General features: G+C 40.0%; 1 protein-coding gene across 6 annotated transcripts in view; it reads left to right on the forward strand.

The window, feature by feature from the left end:
- The window catches only part of LOC107660562 (von Willebrand factor A domain-containing protein 5A-like), a 36249-nt gene that overhangs the window by 3508 nt on the left and 15389 nt on the right, over positions 1-17352 (forward strand). For all 6 annotated transcript variants that reach the window (XM_016449884.1, XM_016449885.1, XM_016449883.1 and 3 more), the window contains exons 2-13: positions 8941-8992; positions 9136-9338; positions 9413-9635; positions 10186-10349; positions 10503-10617; positions 11318-11493; positions 11576-11664; positions 11755-11899; positions 11990-12069; positions 12151-12265; positions 12350-12508; positions 16409-16512. In XM_016449884.1, the coding sequence (XP_016305370.1) occupies positions 8950-8992; positions 9136-9338; positions 9413-9635; positions 10186-10349; positions 10503-10617; positions 11318-11493; positions 11576-11664; positions 11755-11899; positions 11990-12069; positions 12151-12265; positions 12350-12508; positions 16409-16512 (1616 nt within the window). In that variant the 5' untranslated portion in view covers positions 8941-8949. The remainder of the gene's footprint in view (positions 1-8940; positions 8993-9135; positions 9339-9412; positions 9636-10185; positions 10350-10502; positions 10618-11317; positions 11494-11575; positions 11665-11754; positions 11900-11989; positions 12070-12150; positions 12266-12349; positions 12509-16408; positions 16513-17352) is intronic.

The raw sequence follows: 17352 nt of genomic DNA on the forward strand, positions 1-17352 counted from the left end.
ACTTGACTTGACTTGAAGTGACTCTCAGAGCAGTTCTGGAGATGTTGTTCATGTGTTTATGTCCTCATTAGTGAGAAGCAGACGCTAATATCACCACAAGCGTCACGCGCTTCAGTACAAGTAGTACACAAAACCGTGCGACTGCGCCATTCATTAACACAGAGACACGCAGAATTCATATTTAAAGGATGCTGACATAATCCCTCGACCTGAAACTCCAGAAAACGTCCAGTGGCCAAGAAATCGCGTGTACACCGAATGATGATGTGCCAAACTCTGTTCTTTTGGCTGCGATTGGAAAAATAGGCAAACTTGAAGAGGAATGGTTGGTTCAAGAGAACACTGCTTCTATTCGTTCCCGCTCCTCATCTGTGCAGTTCTTTGGCAGAGAAATCGAAGACGTCACTAAAAGAGTTGCGTCTCTGGAGAATAGGGTTTCTTCCCCGACTAAAGAAGATGAATCTCTTCGGCAGTCTTGCTTGGAACTGGATGAGTACAAACGGAGATGTTATCTGTGTGTTGCTGCGGTCGCCGTGATTTTGTCAAGTAAGACATGATCCTGGATCAACATTACTGTCCAAAAATACAGACTTCACCCAATCCCAATCCCTACCCCTAAACTTAACCCTACCCATAATTTATTAAAAAATCAGAGGGAAATCGTGGGGAAGTCGTGGCCTAATGGTTAGAGAGTCGGACTCGTAACCCAAAGGTTGTGGGTTCGAGTCTCGTACCGGCAGGGATTGTAGGTGGGGGGAGGGAATGTCCCTCCTTCAATACCACGACTGAGGTGCCCTTGAGCAAGGCACCGAACCCCCAACTGCTCCCCGGGCGCCGCAGCATAAATGGCTGCCCACTGCTCCGGGTGTGTGTTCACGGTGTGTGTTCACTGCTGTGTGTGTGCACTTTGGATGGGATAAATGCAGAGCACTAATTCCGAGTATGGAATTAGTGTTAAAGGTCACCATACTTGGCCACATGTCACATCACTCTCTCACTCTTAAATGATAGCTGATTAACAAGAGTGTAGAAGCACCTAATCCTGATCGTAAGCCTAAAACTGACATTATCTCTCAATTCTGATTGCTTGGTTGGAGTGATGTTGAACATGTTGTACTTGGTGAAATCAGCTGTCCCTGGATCTAACAATGAGAATATCCAAAAAAGTAATCCGCCACCAGTTGTGTCCTGCAGTGAAGCAAGAGACGAGGGAAAGCAGGTTTTAGAGGTGCGTTCGCAGACGTAGAAGCTAAACTTCATAACCAAATCCTGTTTTAGTCTCAAGCTTGATGGTGATTCAAAATGTAAATAAAATTTGATCGTTACCCAAATATGCACTTCAGTTCACTTTAACCTTGTTAATAGAGTTCTTAATTTAGATTTTTCTTTAAAATAAGCCATGATTGCCTTTGTATTCTAAGCAAGCTCAAACTTGTTAGTTACTTTTTTCTTATCCTTTGCCTAATTCTAATTATTATAGGCTAATTGTTTTTCTGTTTAGTTCAAATTGCTGACTAATGTTAAGTAATTGTTTTTCACTTAAAGGGGTCATATGATGCGATTTCAAGTTTTCCTTTCATCATATGACCCCTTTAATGTTCGGGGGATACAAGATTTAATTAAGAGAAAATCTGTATTTTTGTTTCGTAAGTCTGAGGTGTTGCTGTTTTATTCGGTTAAAAATGTAATGGATCAGTTATTGATTTCTTGTCTTCATCAGAAGGAAGATGGTTATTGGTTGTGACACAAATAGATGAATCTTATTTTATCTTTTTTTTTTTTTTTTTAATAGATCTGATATGAATGCTACTCTTATGTCAGAGTTTTCTTTGCTTGTTCTTGAAAAACGTTCCCCTCTGCTTACTTGATTATTGGAGGAGATTTCAGTCAAGCCTCTAATTATTTTGAAGACCGATATCCTCCAAGAAAATGTCACAATGCTATTAATCCGATAATTTCTGGTTTCTGTCAGTCTCTCGATTAGATTGATGCATTCAGATTTCTGCTTCCTTGTTCCACCTCATTCACTTGGTTTAAAACAGATCAAACTCAAAAATCTCGCTTTGATTTATGGCTAGTCTCTGTTTCTTTGATTTCATCTTTGACGACTGTCTCCTGTAGCCCTGCACCACTAACTGATCATTGTGGTATTGATTTAATATTGAAGCCGAACAATTCTAGAACCTATAATCCTGGCTACTGGAAATTAAACTGTTCCCTGCATCTGAATGATTCTTATTGCTCGGGTATTAAAAAGTTAATTAATGAAATCAAAACAAGGACAGATATATCTTTTATTGACAAATGGGAGCTCCTTAAATTTGAGTACAGAAAAATTTCAATTTATTTTATTAAAACCTTTCCTCTGGAAAATAAAAATATGCAGCTCTACTTAATATTTCTGATCTTTTAAATAAACAGCTCTCAGAAGAAGATCAAAACAGGCTTTTTTCTTTACAAGAGGAGTTAAATTCTTTGTATCTTGAAAAAGCGAAGGGAGCGTTTGTTAGATCTAGAGCCTTACTTTACTTACTTTAATCTTGAAAAACAGCATGGATGAAAAAGATCAATTCACTCCCTTCAGACTGATTTCTCCATGTCCTCCTGTAAAATTCTGATATCTCAACTTGTTTTTAATTTTGATCAAAAATTGTACTCTTCTGCATTTAATAACCTTGCGGCTGATTATTTTTTTGATAAAGTAACTGCCTTTATTCCTCAAATCTCCGAACGTAATAAATCGGTTTGTGATGTGCCACTTTCAATGAAAGAACTGGATGTTGTCATCAGATCCCCAGTAAATAAATCACCCTGATGGCCTTCCTTTTGAATTTAAGGTTTTTTGGGATCACTTTAAGGACTTGCTCTTTGAGGCTTTAAAAGAATGCATAGATCAAGGAGAACTAACCGTCACTATGAAGCAAGGTTTAATTGTTTTAATTCCAAAGCCAAATAAAGCCATTCATAATTTAGATAATTGGAGACTTATATCTCTCCTTAATATAGATTATAAGATTCTAGCAGCCGTGTATGCAAATTGTCTCAATGTCTAGAAGTAATTTCAGAAACACAGTCAGGTTTTATGAAAAATAGACATATCTCCAATAATATTCGCCTTAATTTAGATTTACTAGATTATTCTGATTTGGCTAGTAGTGGTGCCCTTATTCTTTTAAAAAAAATTTTTTTTAAAGCATTTGACACGGTTGAACACAATTTTATTTTTAAAGCTTTAGGTAATTTTGGGTTTGGTATTAATTTTTTTTGTGTTATTAAAACTTTATATAATGATATTAATAGCTGTGTTTCTCTTACCAATGGCACTTCTTCCAGATTTTATATTAGCAGAGGTATTCGACGGGTGTCCCATTTCTCCCTTCTTGTTTTTACTCGCTGCAGAATTATTGAATTTGTATGTAGTTAATTGCACTGGTATCAGAGGAATTCAAATTGGAGAGGAAAAATTAACCATAAGTCAGTTGGCCGATGATACATGCATTTTTTTTTAAAGAATCAATGTCAAGTAAATTTGATAATTCAAAGTCTAAACAATTTTTCTAAATCGTCTGGATTAGTAGTTAAATATAATTATACTAAAAAAAAAAGTGAAATAATGTTTATTCATGATTCTGATGTGACCTCTGTTGATGGAATTTTAGTGAAGGATGTTGTTAAATATCTTGGTATTTATATCTGTAAATCTGCCCAGGAAGGAATTTCTAAATTAGATTCTGCCAAATGTATATTCAGTGTGTGGTTACAAAGGGATCTTACAATCTTGGACATAATTTTGTTATCTAAAGCTGAAGGTATTTCATGCTTTGTTTATCCTTCTAATACCTCTTTACATTGATTCTAACACTCATAAATCTATTGATTCTCTTCATTTTAAATTCATATGGAAAAATAAGGTGGAACACATCAGTAGAAAATCCTTAACACACCCATATTCAAAGGGAGGTTTAAATGTCGTCTTTTTTTTTTTTTTACCTTGAACCAAATTTTTAAAATAAATTGGATAAAAAAATGTTTGAAAGGAAATTCAGTTCCTAATTTGATTTTCAAGAGTTGTGGAAATTTAAGATTTTTGCTTTCTTGTGATTTTAAATCCACAAGGCTCGCTATGAAACTTTCAAACTTCCATAAGCAAGCTCTAGACTCATGGAAGCTAATTTTTAAACATAATTCCCCCTCATAATCAGTATATTTTATCAGCTCGTAACACTGTTTTCTTCCCTGATTGGTTTTCCAAGGGCAGTGTGTTTATCTCAGATTTAAATAAGTAACAGTGGAGATTTATGCTTATGAGTTTATTAATAAATATGGAATAAATGCTTCAAAACGGGAATATACTACTCTTACTAATTCTATCCCTAAGTTATTATTTTTAATTTCTTACAAAAGTCTTACAAAATATATTGCAATTTTAGTTTAATTATCCCTCAACTATTTATTCAAGGGGTTAATATTATGGATAATAAGTGTACAAACACATTTGTTAGAAACCGTTACTGCTAGTAATGCTTCATCTAATAAAGCTTATGGAAAGGGTTGGCGATTTATAAGAGAAGTCACTGACTTTTGCGTCAGCTGGGATTCAGCTTACGGCACTTCTCATTCATTCCTATGATCTCTGTAAACAGCGTTTGAGTGTCGCACGACTGACTGAAATTCAGTGACGTCAAGGCTGTAATGTGATGGTTATTAAGGCACACGTGATCCAAGCTAACCGTTATGCTTTCTCCAATAGTAAGTAATACAGACCCTCTCATGTCTCTATAGTAAGACAATCTCTGAGTATACTGCTGCGTCCCAATTCGCATACTATCCGTCCTAAACAGTATTTGAAAATAGAATTCGTATGTCCCAAATCGTAGTATGTTGAAATTAGTATGCCAAAGATTCCCGGATGGTCTATTACTTCAGTTAGAATTCGAAGTGCGGATCGATGCACACTAACGGCTAATATGCCCCACAACCCATTGCGCGTTGGACGAGGATTCGATTAGAACTACAAGCACGCATTAAAAAGTGTTAAAAACTACAAACATGGCGGATATTTGAGACGGACGGACTGGTAGAGAAAGGAGTTCAATCACTGTCTAACCTGTGCAGTGGGTTTAATCAGTGACATTATTAATAGATTTACTATCCGGCGTCTTCTCCACGACCTGCTTCCCTTGTGTTTTTACACGTAGAAAAGGCAAAAAAACATATTGCATTGTCCAGTTTTCTCTCAGAAAGATTATCTGAGTTACTATTGCAATTCTGGATGCAGCATGAATGACATACAATGGTGACATTTTTCACAATCACTACAGAAAATCTAAATACTGCCCTAAACTCAATAGCGGAAAGGCAGCGCGATCCTCCCAGTATGGGTGACTGGCAACAGCTGGTCTTAAATTTTTTTAAATACGACTCCTGGTATTTCCAGTTGAGCCGCCGCCTGGGTGATTCGAGGAGGAGGATTCCTTTCTTCCCGGATGTTCACGATCAAATGGTGAAGTCGTGGTCTGCACCCCAGTCGGCACGCGTCCACTCTTCTACACAGGTCATGTTCTCCCATGTGGACGGGGCAATGCACCAGTCTACGAACTTCGCTGAAAAAAACAGCTATAGTGACCGGAGAGATTCTTCACAAGTGTGCATTCAGGATGATGACTCTGGAGCAGATCCTGGCACAAATCCGTCCTGGGGACTGATTTGCATCCGCAGATCTGAAAGATGCACACTTTCATATTTTCATATCCACAGACGCTTCCTGAGGTTTGCTTTCGAGGGCACAGCATACTAGTACTCAGTGCTCCCATTCGGGCTCACTTTAGCCCCGTGCACATTCTTGAAGTAAGTGCGGCACTTTCCCCTCTCCGAGCGAGCGGTATGCGCATTATAAACTATCTGGACGATTGGCTGATTTTAGCCCATCAACCCTCTATGCACACCTTGGCAATATAATCGTCATTGGCTAGTACATTTTTTTGTTTACTCGCCAGACTGATATACTATTTTACACACACACACACACACACACACACGTTTACTTAGCTATCTAAATGGGGACATTACATAGACTTCAATTGTTTTTATATACAGATAGTTATACACTTTTTAACCTAAACCCACCCCTACCCCTCACAGAAAACTTTCTGCATTTTCACAATTTCAAAAGTAAAAAAAAACTTTGTTTACTTTATTTTTATAACAGTTTTGCAAATGACGACATCCACAAATTGAGGTTTTTGCCGATTTTGTCAGGTTTTGCTCACTTTTGGGTACAAATTTGTCCCCAAAATATGGTTAAGTAGGTACACACACACACACACACATATGATTCCACCTGTTTAAGATATTGTTGGTCATAGGTAATAGTAATTATTATTAAAAGATACTACTACTACTACTATTATTAGCTGCAGGGTTCATGAATATTAATCACGTTGTCAGCGTTCGCTCGAACTGATTTGCTGAAATCAAAACGGGGCGGTAATAGATAGATCGCGCATTAGCTCCGCCCACTGCCGAGAAACCGGCATATCTTCTGCTTGTTCTTAAAAGCTGAATAATTCTAAATGAACTCTGTTATTTTGACAGGAAAATACAACAAAGAATATGGTTTACATGTAGCGCGTCGATTCAGCGTGTTATGCAAGACTCTCGCTCTCTCTCTTTGCATGTGTGAGAAACACAGCGTTATCAGTAAAGCGACGGCGAGGCGTGCGCCTTCACTCTAGTTTACGGTGCGTCAAATACAGGTGCGCTGCGTGCTACATACTGCGCATCCATTGAGTACATGACATGATCCATTGGGCGCATCCAAATAGTACAGATCGCTTGACGGAGAGCGAAACTCAAGCCTCAGTCAGCGTGTTTATCGAGTGAACATCTGTGTTGAACGCCTCTCACACACATACTGGAGAGTAAAAACTAAGAATTTATTAGCCAATGGCTAATGTTAGATATTATTTAGTCGCCCAGAGTAAGATTTGGTCGCATTTGCGAGTGATTTACTCGCAATGTAGAGGGTTGCCCATTCAAGAGATGTGCTTGACAGTCATACGGACACGCTGCTTCTTTGAAAATTCGAGTCCCGTGGAGAGCATGGACCACGGGGAGTATACGCATCGAGGTCACACACAGCTGCGTCAGCGCTCCGAGGCCGTGGCGTGAACCAGAAATGTTCAGCAGGGGGTTCTCCTGGGACTAGTGACAGCACGCACTGTGGTCATGACAGATGCGTCGACCTCGGGCTGGGGAGTAGTGTACGAGGGCGTACCAGCCTCAGGCCAAAAACAAACCTTCAAGTCAAAAAAAATATATAATTCTGTTATATGATCGCGTTTCCTCATATGCATTTCTGCCTGCGACTTAACTACAGTGAAAGCAAAGATGGACCAACAACTGCAACAAAAGTCGCTGTCTACTTGCCGGCCTCACTGCTGATATTTCTGATATGTAGACGACAAGCTGCTGCTTCTTCCGCTTTTGCCTTGATGTTGGTTTACAGCAGCGACGTTCCCGTGGACACTGCCTACTAGTGGTATGCATGTGTAATTGCACATCAACGTTGACAACGACGCAGAAGTATAAAGTATAAAACCGACGCATAGCCTACGGTGTAGAGGTCACGGTTTAGGTCCAACGCAGAAGTATAAATACACCTTTAAGCCCAAAGTGTACTTTGGTTTTTACGCGTACGTGAGGGTCACACATACTGCGCGCGTGACGCAAATTTCATCACCAGAATCGTGTGTGCACCATCCGATTTTTGTAACCGCACATACTTTCTACATGCAGGTTGCACATGCACATTGACTTGTGAGAAAGTGGCAACTTTGTTAAAAGAGTAAAAAGACATTTTATCTGTCATAACGTTTGAAGAAAAATAGAGCAGACGCTGGACTAAGATAAAGCTTTCTAAAGCGCATGTGTCGACCACCTGTGTTCGTGCACGCTATCAAATGGAGTACTTTATATGACTGTACGCATACGCTAGTGTACATGTAAAAAAGTGAAGTATACTTTGGGCTTTAGGCTGGGCTGTGTAGCTGTAAGCATCTCTTAACTCTGTATCATGCTGGAAGAAAAACTTGATCTCTGTTTGCATTTTGAATATTGAGAGAGTACTTTGATTATGGTTGCACTTATTGTTTGCAGTTAAGACTTAGAAAAAACTTTTATTTATTTTTGTTATTCTGTTTTTATTTCTATGTTCAATTTGTGGAAATGAGTTCAGTTAGGAGGTCACACACAGCTTCAATCAGAAGTTCTAGAAGCTCATAATTCATGTACAGTTCTAAGGTCTGAAGAGACTCATGTGAAATCATACAGAAGAGAAGCCAGTCAGTTGAGTTTGTGGCAAAACCTTTTAAAGTGCTTCGTCTTTGTCTATTGTTGTCTTTCACTGCATATGATAATTCATACTCAGAATGTAGAACTGAAATGACATTCATTACAAGATGATTAGGTAAAACATTTCAAAATGCTCCTGCAGGCTATTTTTTCCAGTCATGTATTTTGTAATTGAAGATTTCTTAAAAATCTGTGTAAAAATGATTTGAATACGTGCAAAGGATTGTGGGTGATTGAAGTATGTGAAAGATACACCTGCTGCATCCTTCAAAACGAGTCGAATGAAGGACGTCAAACAAAGTCTGTGGACAGTTTTTTAGAGAAGAGTGAGCAGATGTTCTGATGGACAACATTACACTGTAGACTATTCAAAGGCTATAAGAATATATTCTAGGAAGTTGGAGGTGGTAAAACACCTTAATGAAGAAATATTCCCCTGATGATCACATTATTTTGTCCAACCCTTCTGTATAACTTGATACAGCAGCTGTTTTTTTTTGAGCAGATAACATAATCATGACAGATTGTGTCTAAATAGACACAAGTTATGAAATATAATGTGCAGTAAAAGCTGATTTGTTCTCACAGAGCATTATCATGGTGAACTGCTGTGGTCTCGTGTCTGAAAAAAATGAACCAGGTATAAACATCTCTTCTTTCTTAAAAACAAAGTGTAACTGTTTATATTTCATATTGTGTCTATTTCTTTGTAATTAGAGATGTGTTTGTTTTGAAGAGCATTGATGTTGAGATGTTTGTGTGTCTGTGACGCTTCTCTGTCAGTTCCTCTGAAGAGCATCTCGGTGGAGCTGCAGGTTCAGGATCACGTGGCGTCTGTCCGCTCCTGTCTGCAGTATGTGAATGAGGAGCAGCGTCCGCTGGAGGCCGTGTTCGTCTTCCCGCTGCCCGCCGACGCCGCCGTCTGCCACTTCAGCGCCAGGATCGGAGAGCAGGAGATCAGGGCCGAGCTGCAGGACAGACAGAGCGTGAGTCTGCATCTTTCTCTGATGTGTCTGATTGTGGTGGAGTGTGTGGATACGGATGAGTTTGTCTCCTGCAGGCGCGGGATCAGTATGATGATGCTGTGAGCTCGGGGCAGCAGGCGTTTCTGCTGGAAGAGAGCGAGGAGAGTTCAGATGTGTTCAGACTGAGTGTGGGCTGTTTGTCTCCGGGTCAGAACGCCTCCATCACCATCGTCTACATCATCGAGCTCAGCGTCCAGGCTGATCACGCGCTGCGCTTCTGTCTGCCTGCTGTACTCAACCCACGATACACACCAGCAGGTGATCCTTACTGATCTCAGGAAACAACATGTATTGATATGTTGATGAATAACTCAAGATCATAACCCTGTACAGGCCACAGCAGTGACTGTCCACATCTTCTGTAGCTTAATTACAGAAGTATTTTCTAATATACTGATCCACTGCTCAAGAAACATTTCTGATTATCATCACTGTTGAAAACATTAAGTCAGAAGATTAAATTAAATTTTTTATTCATGAATTTAATATGAAAATTAAATTAATCAAAAGTGACAGTAAAGAAATGTAAAATGTTTCAAAAGATTTCTATTTTAAATAAATGATGTTCTTTTAAACATTAGGTTTCGAGTCTCAGGTCCGGCAGGAATTGTCGGTGGGGGGAGTGTGTGTGTGTGTGTGTGTGTTCACTTGGCTACAGATCACGTTCACTTTCAATTCTCAACCAATCAGCTGCGGCCTAAACCAGCCTGATGCCCAGGTCACTTCCAGTCAGAACAGAAGCTGCTGTTGGGCTCTAGATTGATACAGAGTTATAAAGTATCTTTGTTTGTCTGTGTGATTCTCTCAGCTTCAGCGGCCGGTGTAGTTCCAGAAGTTTCCTCAGCATCTGTTATTCCTTACACTCTGTCTCTGAGTGTTGAAGTGAGATCTTCAGACCGCATCTCCAGGCTCGAGTCCAGCTGCACTCTGGATCCTCTGGAGTTCCTCGATGCGCAACACACTCACGCCATGGTACTGTGTGTGTTTCTCTTTGTGTGTGTGAGAGAGAGAGTGTGAGTGTGTGTGTGTTTCTCTTTGTGTGTGTGTGTGTCTGTGTACAGTTTTTATGCACTTAATGTCTCAATTTCAAGAAGCCTATAATCATGTGTGTTCATGTGTGTGTAGGTGAATCTGAGTGCTGGTCACCGGTTCGATAAGGATGTGGAGCTGTTTCTGTATTATGAGAATTCCCATCAGCCCTCTGCTGTAGTCGAGGCAGCAGCGTCTGCGGCTCAGTCAGGTACAACTCTGAACAATCCAGTGCAAATATCAGTGAAACATGGAAGATATGATGCTTTTGTTTGTACATTAATTCAGTTTGGTGTAAGTATAATGTGAGTTAAAGCCAGTAAACACTGTGTGACCTCAGTTCCAGTCAAGCTCATAGGAGAGAATCACACTGCAATGTAAAATTGCCAGAATTTCTTCATAAAGGCTATTATTTGACTATTGGTGTTCATGTCTCACTATTTGATCAAAGAATGCTAATTTTGCCCTACACCAGAAGAATACTTTTTTGATTCTAGAAGTTTGTGCACTGATCTCTGATGTTTAGGGCGGGTCATACGTGAGTTGAGACGCAGGGCTTGATTAGTTGTTCAGGTAGTTTTGATTAGTCGTGCAGTCTAACACGGTTCATACAGAATTCAGGCCATTTACACCCTTACACCGCAGTACTGTCTAACTCCATCCGGACAGCCGAATCCCTCACAATCTTCAGGAAACAACAGAAAACTCATCTCTTCTCTTTTTCTGTTCTCTTATTATCCTTTATACCTTCTTGTCCCAGATTTTACTATTTTGAACGATGACTGAAACCTTGTATAACGGGCACTTCTCGTGTTTATTGCCATCATATCATAAATCTCTTGTTGTATTCCTCAACTGTAAGTCGCTTTGGATAAAAACATCTGCCAAATGAATAAATGTAAATGTTTCAGGGTCTCTGATGGGCGACCCGGCGCTCATGATCAGTCTGTACCCAGAGTTCCCTGCGGATGTGATGTCATCACTGGCGTCTCAGGGCGAGTTCATTTTTGTGGTCGACAGATCAGGCAGTATGGACTGCAGGATGCATCATGGGAACGACGCACAGATGCGCATCGAAAGTGCAAGAGTAAGATTTAGGATTTCAGATATGACGCATTAATTTGAGTGTATTGAGTCACGCGTGCTCATCTGCACATGTGTCTCTCCAGGACACGCTGCTGCTGCTGCTGAAGAGTTTGCCCATGGGATGCTACTTCAACATCTACGGATTTGGATCTCACTTTGAGTCCTTCTTTCCGTCAGTGACTAGATGTTAATTATTCTTCAGAAGTGACTTTGTGTGGGTTAGCTGTGGTTTTGTGAGAGACTATGGTGTGTGTCGTTGCAGTCAGAGTGTTGTGTACAGCGAGGACACGATGGAAGAGGCTCTGAAGAGAGTAAAGAGCATGAGCGCAGACATGGGTGGCACAGAGATCCTACAGCCTCTGAAACACATCTACAGTCAGCCCTGTTACCCAGATCACCCTCGACAGGTTCAGCACGGCCAGCACACCCACACTCTCACAGATTCCTTCAGGAAAACAAACAGAGATCATTTACTACTCTCTCTTCTTCTCTCTCAGTTGTTCATCTTCACTGATGGAGAGGTGTGGAACACTAAGGAGTTGCTGGATCTGGTGAAGAGTCACGTTTACTCTCACAGGTGTGTTCACTCGTCTCAGTCCTCCTCATTTACTGATCTCATGTCAGGCGGTCAGCACTGGAGCTGCTCTTGTGTCTGCAGGTGCTTCTCCTTTGGGATCGGTGAGGGTGCGAGTACGGCTCTCATCACAGGAATGGCCAGAGAAGGTTCTGGTCACGCTCAGTTCATCACAGGCACTGACCGCATGCAGCCCAAAGTAAGACCTGCTGTGGAAACAGACTGGATAGAGTCAGTGCAAGATGTTTAGGGTGTTTATTTACGAGCCTCTCTTCTCCGTCAGGTGATGCAGTCGCTCAGGTTTGCTCTCCAGCCGGCCGTGGATAATATCTCTGTGGACTGGACCGTTCCTGAAGGCGTGACGGTGGACATGCTGTCCCCACCCATCAATACTCTGTTCCAGGGTCAGAGGGCGCTCATCTACGCTCAGATTAAAGGACAGGTGAAAGCTTTGAATAATTTTATCTAATGGGCGTCATTCATTTGTTTAAACCAAGGGCTGCAAGCAGACCGCAGGCCGAATCCAACATGTCAGCCGTTTTTGAGTGGCTTTGTGATTTAAGAAAAAATTGATTTGTCCTAACCCGGATGTGATGTGATAAAAGTAGGGCCGACTATTCAAGATAAACCCAAGTTAAATGTCTATTGAAAAACAAGCAGTTTTCAAAGCATAATACAACATGTGGAAATGGCAGGCTAAGAGGCTTAGTCGACAAAAAATTTATTCTGCCGTGCAAAGGCGAAAGGCCGTAACTTAGTTTTTGGTCGACCTCCTTTATCATGTGGATAAGTCTCTTTATTCAATCTTGTTGTTTTTGCGAGAAATTAATGGGTTATCTTAACAGCAACTTCGAAAAGCCCAGAAGAAACCAAGGTAGAACACCGTATATCACCAGTTACCGCTCTTTGACTTTGTTTTGGAGCGCTCAAATTGAGGTGCGGTGCTCTGCCTTTGTTTAGCCGTGCGTCAGTATGAAGTTACTGTGCTGGCCTGGAGTTATACAGTATTCTGCGTTTGTTTTACTGTTCATGAAAATTTGCTGCATTTAAATTATGGTGTAGCTTGTGTTATTTCATACATCTGTCACTGAAGCACTTCATTAGACAAACGAATTAGACAGATCACAATATACCAAACTGCTCCATATAACAAAGCACTTTAAACAAGCAAAGAATTTTTTTTTTTATTATTATATATAAAATGCAGATTATTCACTCAGTGCCAGCCTGGGGCTGCCCACTTCTAGTTGCACGTGTGTGGACTCGAATACCGTGACAGCGTAGCATGGTCACACATAAAATCAGTGGTAACAGTTCGCAATTAAATACATATCCTAACTTTTCTTGTAATCCGATAAAATCCATGGCAATGAACGCCATCGGACATGTTTAATTCAATTCAATTCAAGTTTATTTGTACAGCGCTTTTCACGATACAAATCATTGCAACGGGTGGCGTCTGGTTATTTGTTAATCTAGCCACTGTGCTAAATAAAAACCTTGGATTGTTTTGGTTATTTTCTATGAGTTTGTGGATATGCTCGGCCCTGGCAGCTTTTAGAGCCCGTCTATAGCTGGACATACTGTTACGCACCATATGACTAGTAAATCAAATCTCAAATAACTGCCCTGATGACTTTTGTTCTACCCGCTTAAATGATAGAAGTACTTGTGCTGTACAATCTATAAAGACTGTGTCTGTTCCCCGAATAGTGAGGTCAAAATATAAATTTAATGTAGGATCTAGAAAAAATCTGATTGTGATTAAACCAGAAAAATGTAGTGTTTAATCCACAAACATTCTGAGCATTATTCCTACTTGCTGCTGTTCACATCAATCCACAAGTTGTCCTTTTAAGCTAGGCTATTTTCATTCAATTCAACGTAAAAGCAATTAGGCTACGTCTTGCATCCTTTTACGGTAGTAAACATTGCAAATAAATTGGTTGCAAAACGGTATCCACTCACATTTAACTTTTTGTCTGGTCGTTACGGTCAGAACAACAATTAATACAGTCACATTACTTACTATATGTTATAGCCTATGAGACAGCCCATGATCATTAGACTTTATACAGATGTTACTTTAGTGATTTTGTAAATGGTGATCAGCAACGAAATATTGATAATGTGGAAGTTACTGCCTTTTGCCTTGGTGTGACTTCTTACTTTGCAGATAATACAAAGTCAGAGTACAGTAACTTCAAAACAGGGGTCACAATCAAGTTTGAGCTCAAGATTTTTATGTAGATAATTTTCATTACTAAAACATAATTGCCAGATTTCCATTGTCCTACCTATAATTAATTTGGCTGGACAAATAAAAATCTTTAAAGTAATTTTTCTCTTATGATTTTTGCCTTTGTAGGGCAGTATTAGTCTGTTAGTCGCAAAAAAAGGTTGCTAACAGCTGGCCCTTGAGGTAATTACAGTATATCTGGCAGGAAATCTAAACGTTTGTCTATCATCAATTGAAACACGTACGCAATAGCAACTTTACACAGCCACAGTGTGGAAGCTGTTAGTGCGCTACTGCATGGCGCGATCACTGACAATGCTTTCCGGATAACAGCGGAAACATATAAGAGTATTACAGATAAGTGTAATACATCATTTGGAACTGTGAAGGGTCTACTTCTATTTGTGCACACTCACAATATCAACAAAACGTTGTGCTTTTTTAAAACAAAGAAAACGATCAGGATGCACTTTCTGCCGTCTCAGTCTCCGTGAACTGTTTCAGAAATGAAGCGAAACTTGTATAGGCTACTTGCCTCACATACATGAGAAATATATATATATATATATATATATATATATATAGAAAGCTTGAAATGTCTACTTTAAAACAAACCAAATGAAATCAAAAACAAAAACTGTCTGATTATGTAACCCATATGAAAGGTGCATTTCTCTCTGGTGAGTCAGCATCGTCCACTTCATCTTAGGAGCCGACATTGACGCAGAAAACACTAGTTAGAATTAAAATTAGTTTAATTAGCAATTAGTTAAAAGTGTATATTTAATTAAATGAATATAAACATGCAATTAGTTGACTAATGGGTTACGACTAGAAAAATGTTTAGTTGTGGACGGCCCTAGATAAATGACACCTTTCCCATGTAAATCAGAGTTTTTACTATTGTTTTTGCGACTTGCAGCTGAAACAAGCAAATATAAACTGTATATCCACACCCAATAATCAGTCCCTTCAGGATTTCACAATTCTGCGATTGCAGAACTCCACAATACATGGAGGAGCTTGCAGTTTTCTAAATTGCAGATTTCCTGCAAAAATGGATGAGCAGCATGACGTGAGTGAAGCAGATGCTGAATGAAAATGTAAATTCACTGTCTGACAGTAGGTGGTGCTTATTTAACAGCAGTAATACAGCAGTTTCCAGTTTTACCGCTGTAAACACAGCAGGCTGCACTACTTTCTGTTTCTGACACTCGTCACGGAAAAGAAAGGAAGTCAGACAGCTTTTACATGTTCAAGTCTGTTCATATTTTTGTATTTGCTATAGTGTTCATCAACAAAAAAACAAATAGTCCTACTTAAAGGCTTTCTAGTTGCATTCTTTTGTACTTTAATATGCTTGAAACATTTGTTTACTTTGTAATTGTTGTGTACAAAGGTAGTCTACAGTTATGTTTAAATTTCTTTGTTATATTATAAAAATAATGACTTGTTATTACCCCTGTAAAGCCTGAAATAATTAAATAGTCAGAAATTCCTTTTTTTTTTACCTTTAGACAAAACATAAAAGAAAAAAGTTTGCATGTGTATTCATGAGGTCAGAAAGTATTAAAAATGTTAGAAGAATGTCTGTGGTACATTTTCACAACAAAACAACAAAAAAAATGCTACAAATATTGCAGCAAATGTTTGAGAAAAGCCACCACAAATTCAGTCATTTTTGGCTGGAAAAATCTGAAAAAAGTCCCTGAATGATCATCTGAAGCACTGATCATTACATGTTAAAAGGGTTTAATTTGAGTTTCTGATTGTATGTGACTAATAGCCAAAATGAAAGCGTCATGGATATGAATTAACAAAGATTAAAAAAAAATATAAAGAACAAGAACAAATAAACTCACAAGCTAGAGATAGCAGTGAATTGGAAGAGAGGCTCCGCCCACACAGTCTTCTGATTGGCTGTGATTTGTGATTGATTTTTGTCACATCTGGTGGCACTAGACAAACTGTTTGCTTGTGTTGCATCACATTTAGTTTAGACACTATATGATACATGCAATCACAAATTTAATTTAAATAGTTGAAGAGCCCTGTAAAATCCTTAATCATCAAATGTTATTTTCTCTTTCTTCCTCATTATAGAGTTCAGGAAAGAAGGAAGGAGCTGTAACTGTGAAATACAGGCTGAAAGATCAACCAGTGACTAACCAGCTACAATTTACTCTTAAACCAACAGAAGACACAGGGTAACGTGCACACACACACACACACACGCGCGTACACTTACACTCACACACATACACACACACACACACACACACACGCGCGTATACTTACACTCACTCGCACGCACACACACGCACACACACACACACACACATGCGCGTACACTTACACTCACACACACGCTAACACACACACACACAGACACGCACACATGCGTAAACTTACACTCGCACACATACACACACACATGCGTGTACACTTACACTCACACACACACACACACACACACACACACACGCACACACACAGAGACACACAAACACACACTCGCGTCAACTTACACTCACACACACGCGTGTACACTTACACACACACTCACTCACACACATACGCGCGCACACACACACAGACACGCACACACACACGCACGTAAACTTACACTCGCTCACACACAGACGCGCGTACACTTACACTCACACACAGACGCGCGTACACGCACACTCACACATACGCACAGACGCACACACGCGCGTAAACTTACTCTCACACACACACACACATACGCGCACACACACACACACACACACACAAGCACGCACGCACGCATGCGCGTACACACTCACTCAGACACTCACTCACTCACTCACTCACACACACACATACGCGTACACTTACACTCACACAAATACGCACGCACACTCTCACACACACACACACACACACACACAGACAGACACAGACACGCACACAGACACGCACGCGCGTAAACTTACACTCTCACACGCACACACACACACACGCGCGTACACTTACACTCATGCACACACACACTCACACACATACGCACACACGCGCGCACA

The sequence above is a fragment of the Sinocyclocheilus anshuiensis genome, unplaced genomic scaffold (genome assembly GCF_001515605.1).
Source record: "Sinocyclocheilus anshuiensis isolate Anshui unplaced genomic scaffold, SAMN03320099.WGS_v1.1 scaffold1671, whole genome shotgun sequence".
Taxonomy (NCBI): domain Eukaryota; kingdom Metazoa; phylum Chordata; class Actinopteri; order Cypriniformes; family Cyprinidae; genus Sinocyclocheilus; species Sinocyclocheilus anshuiensis.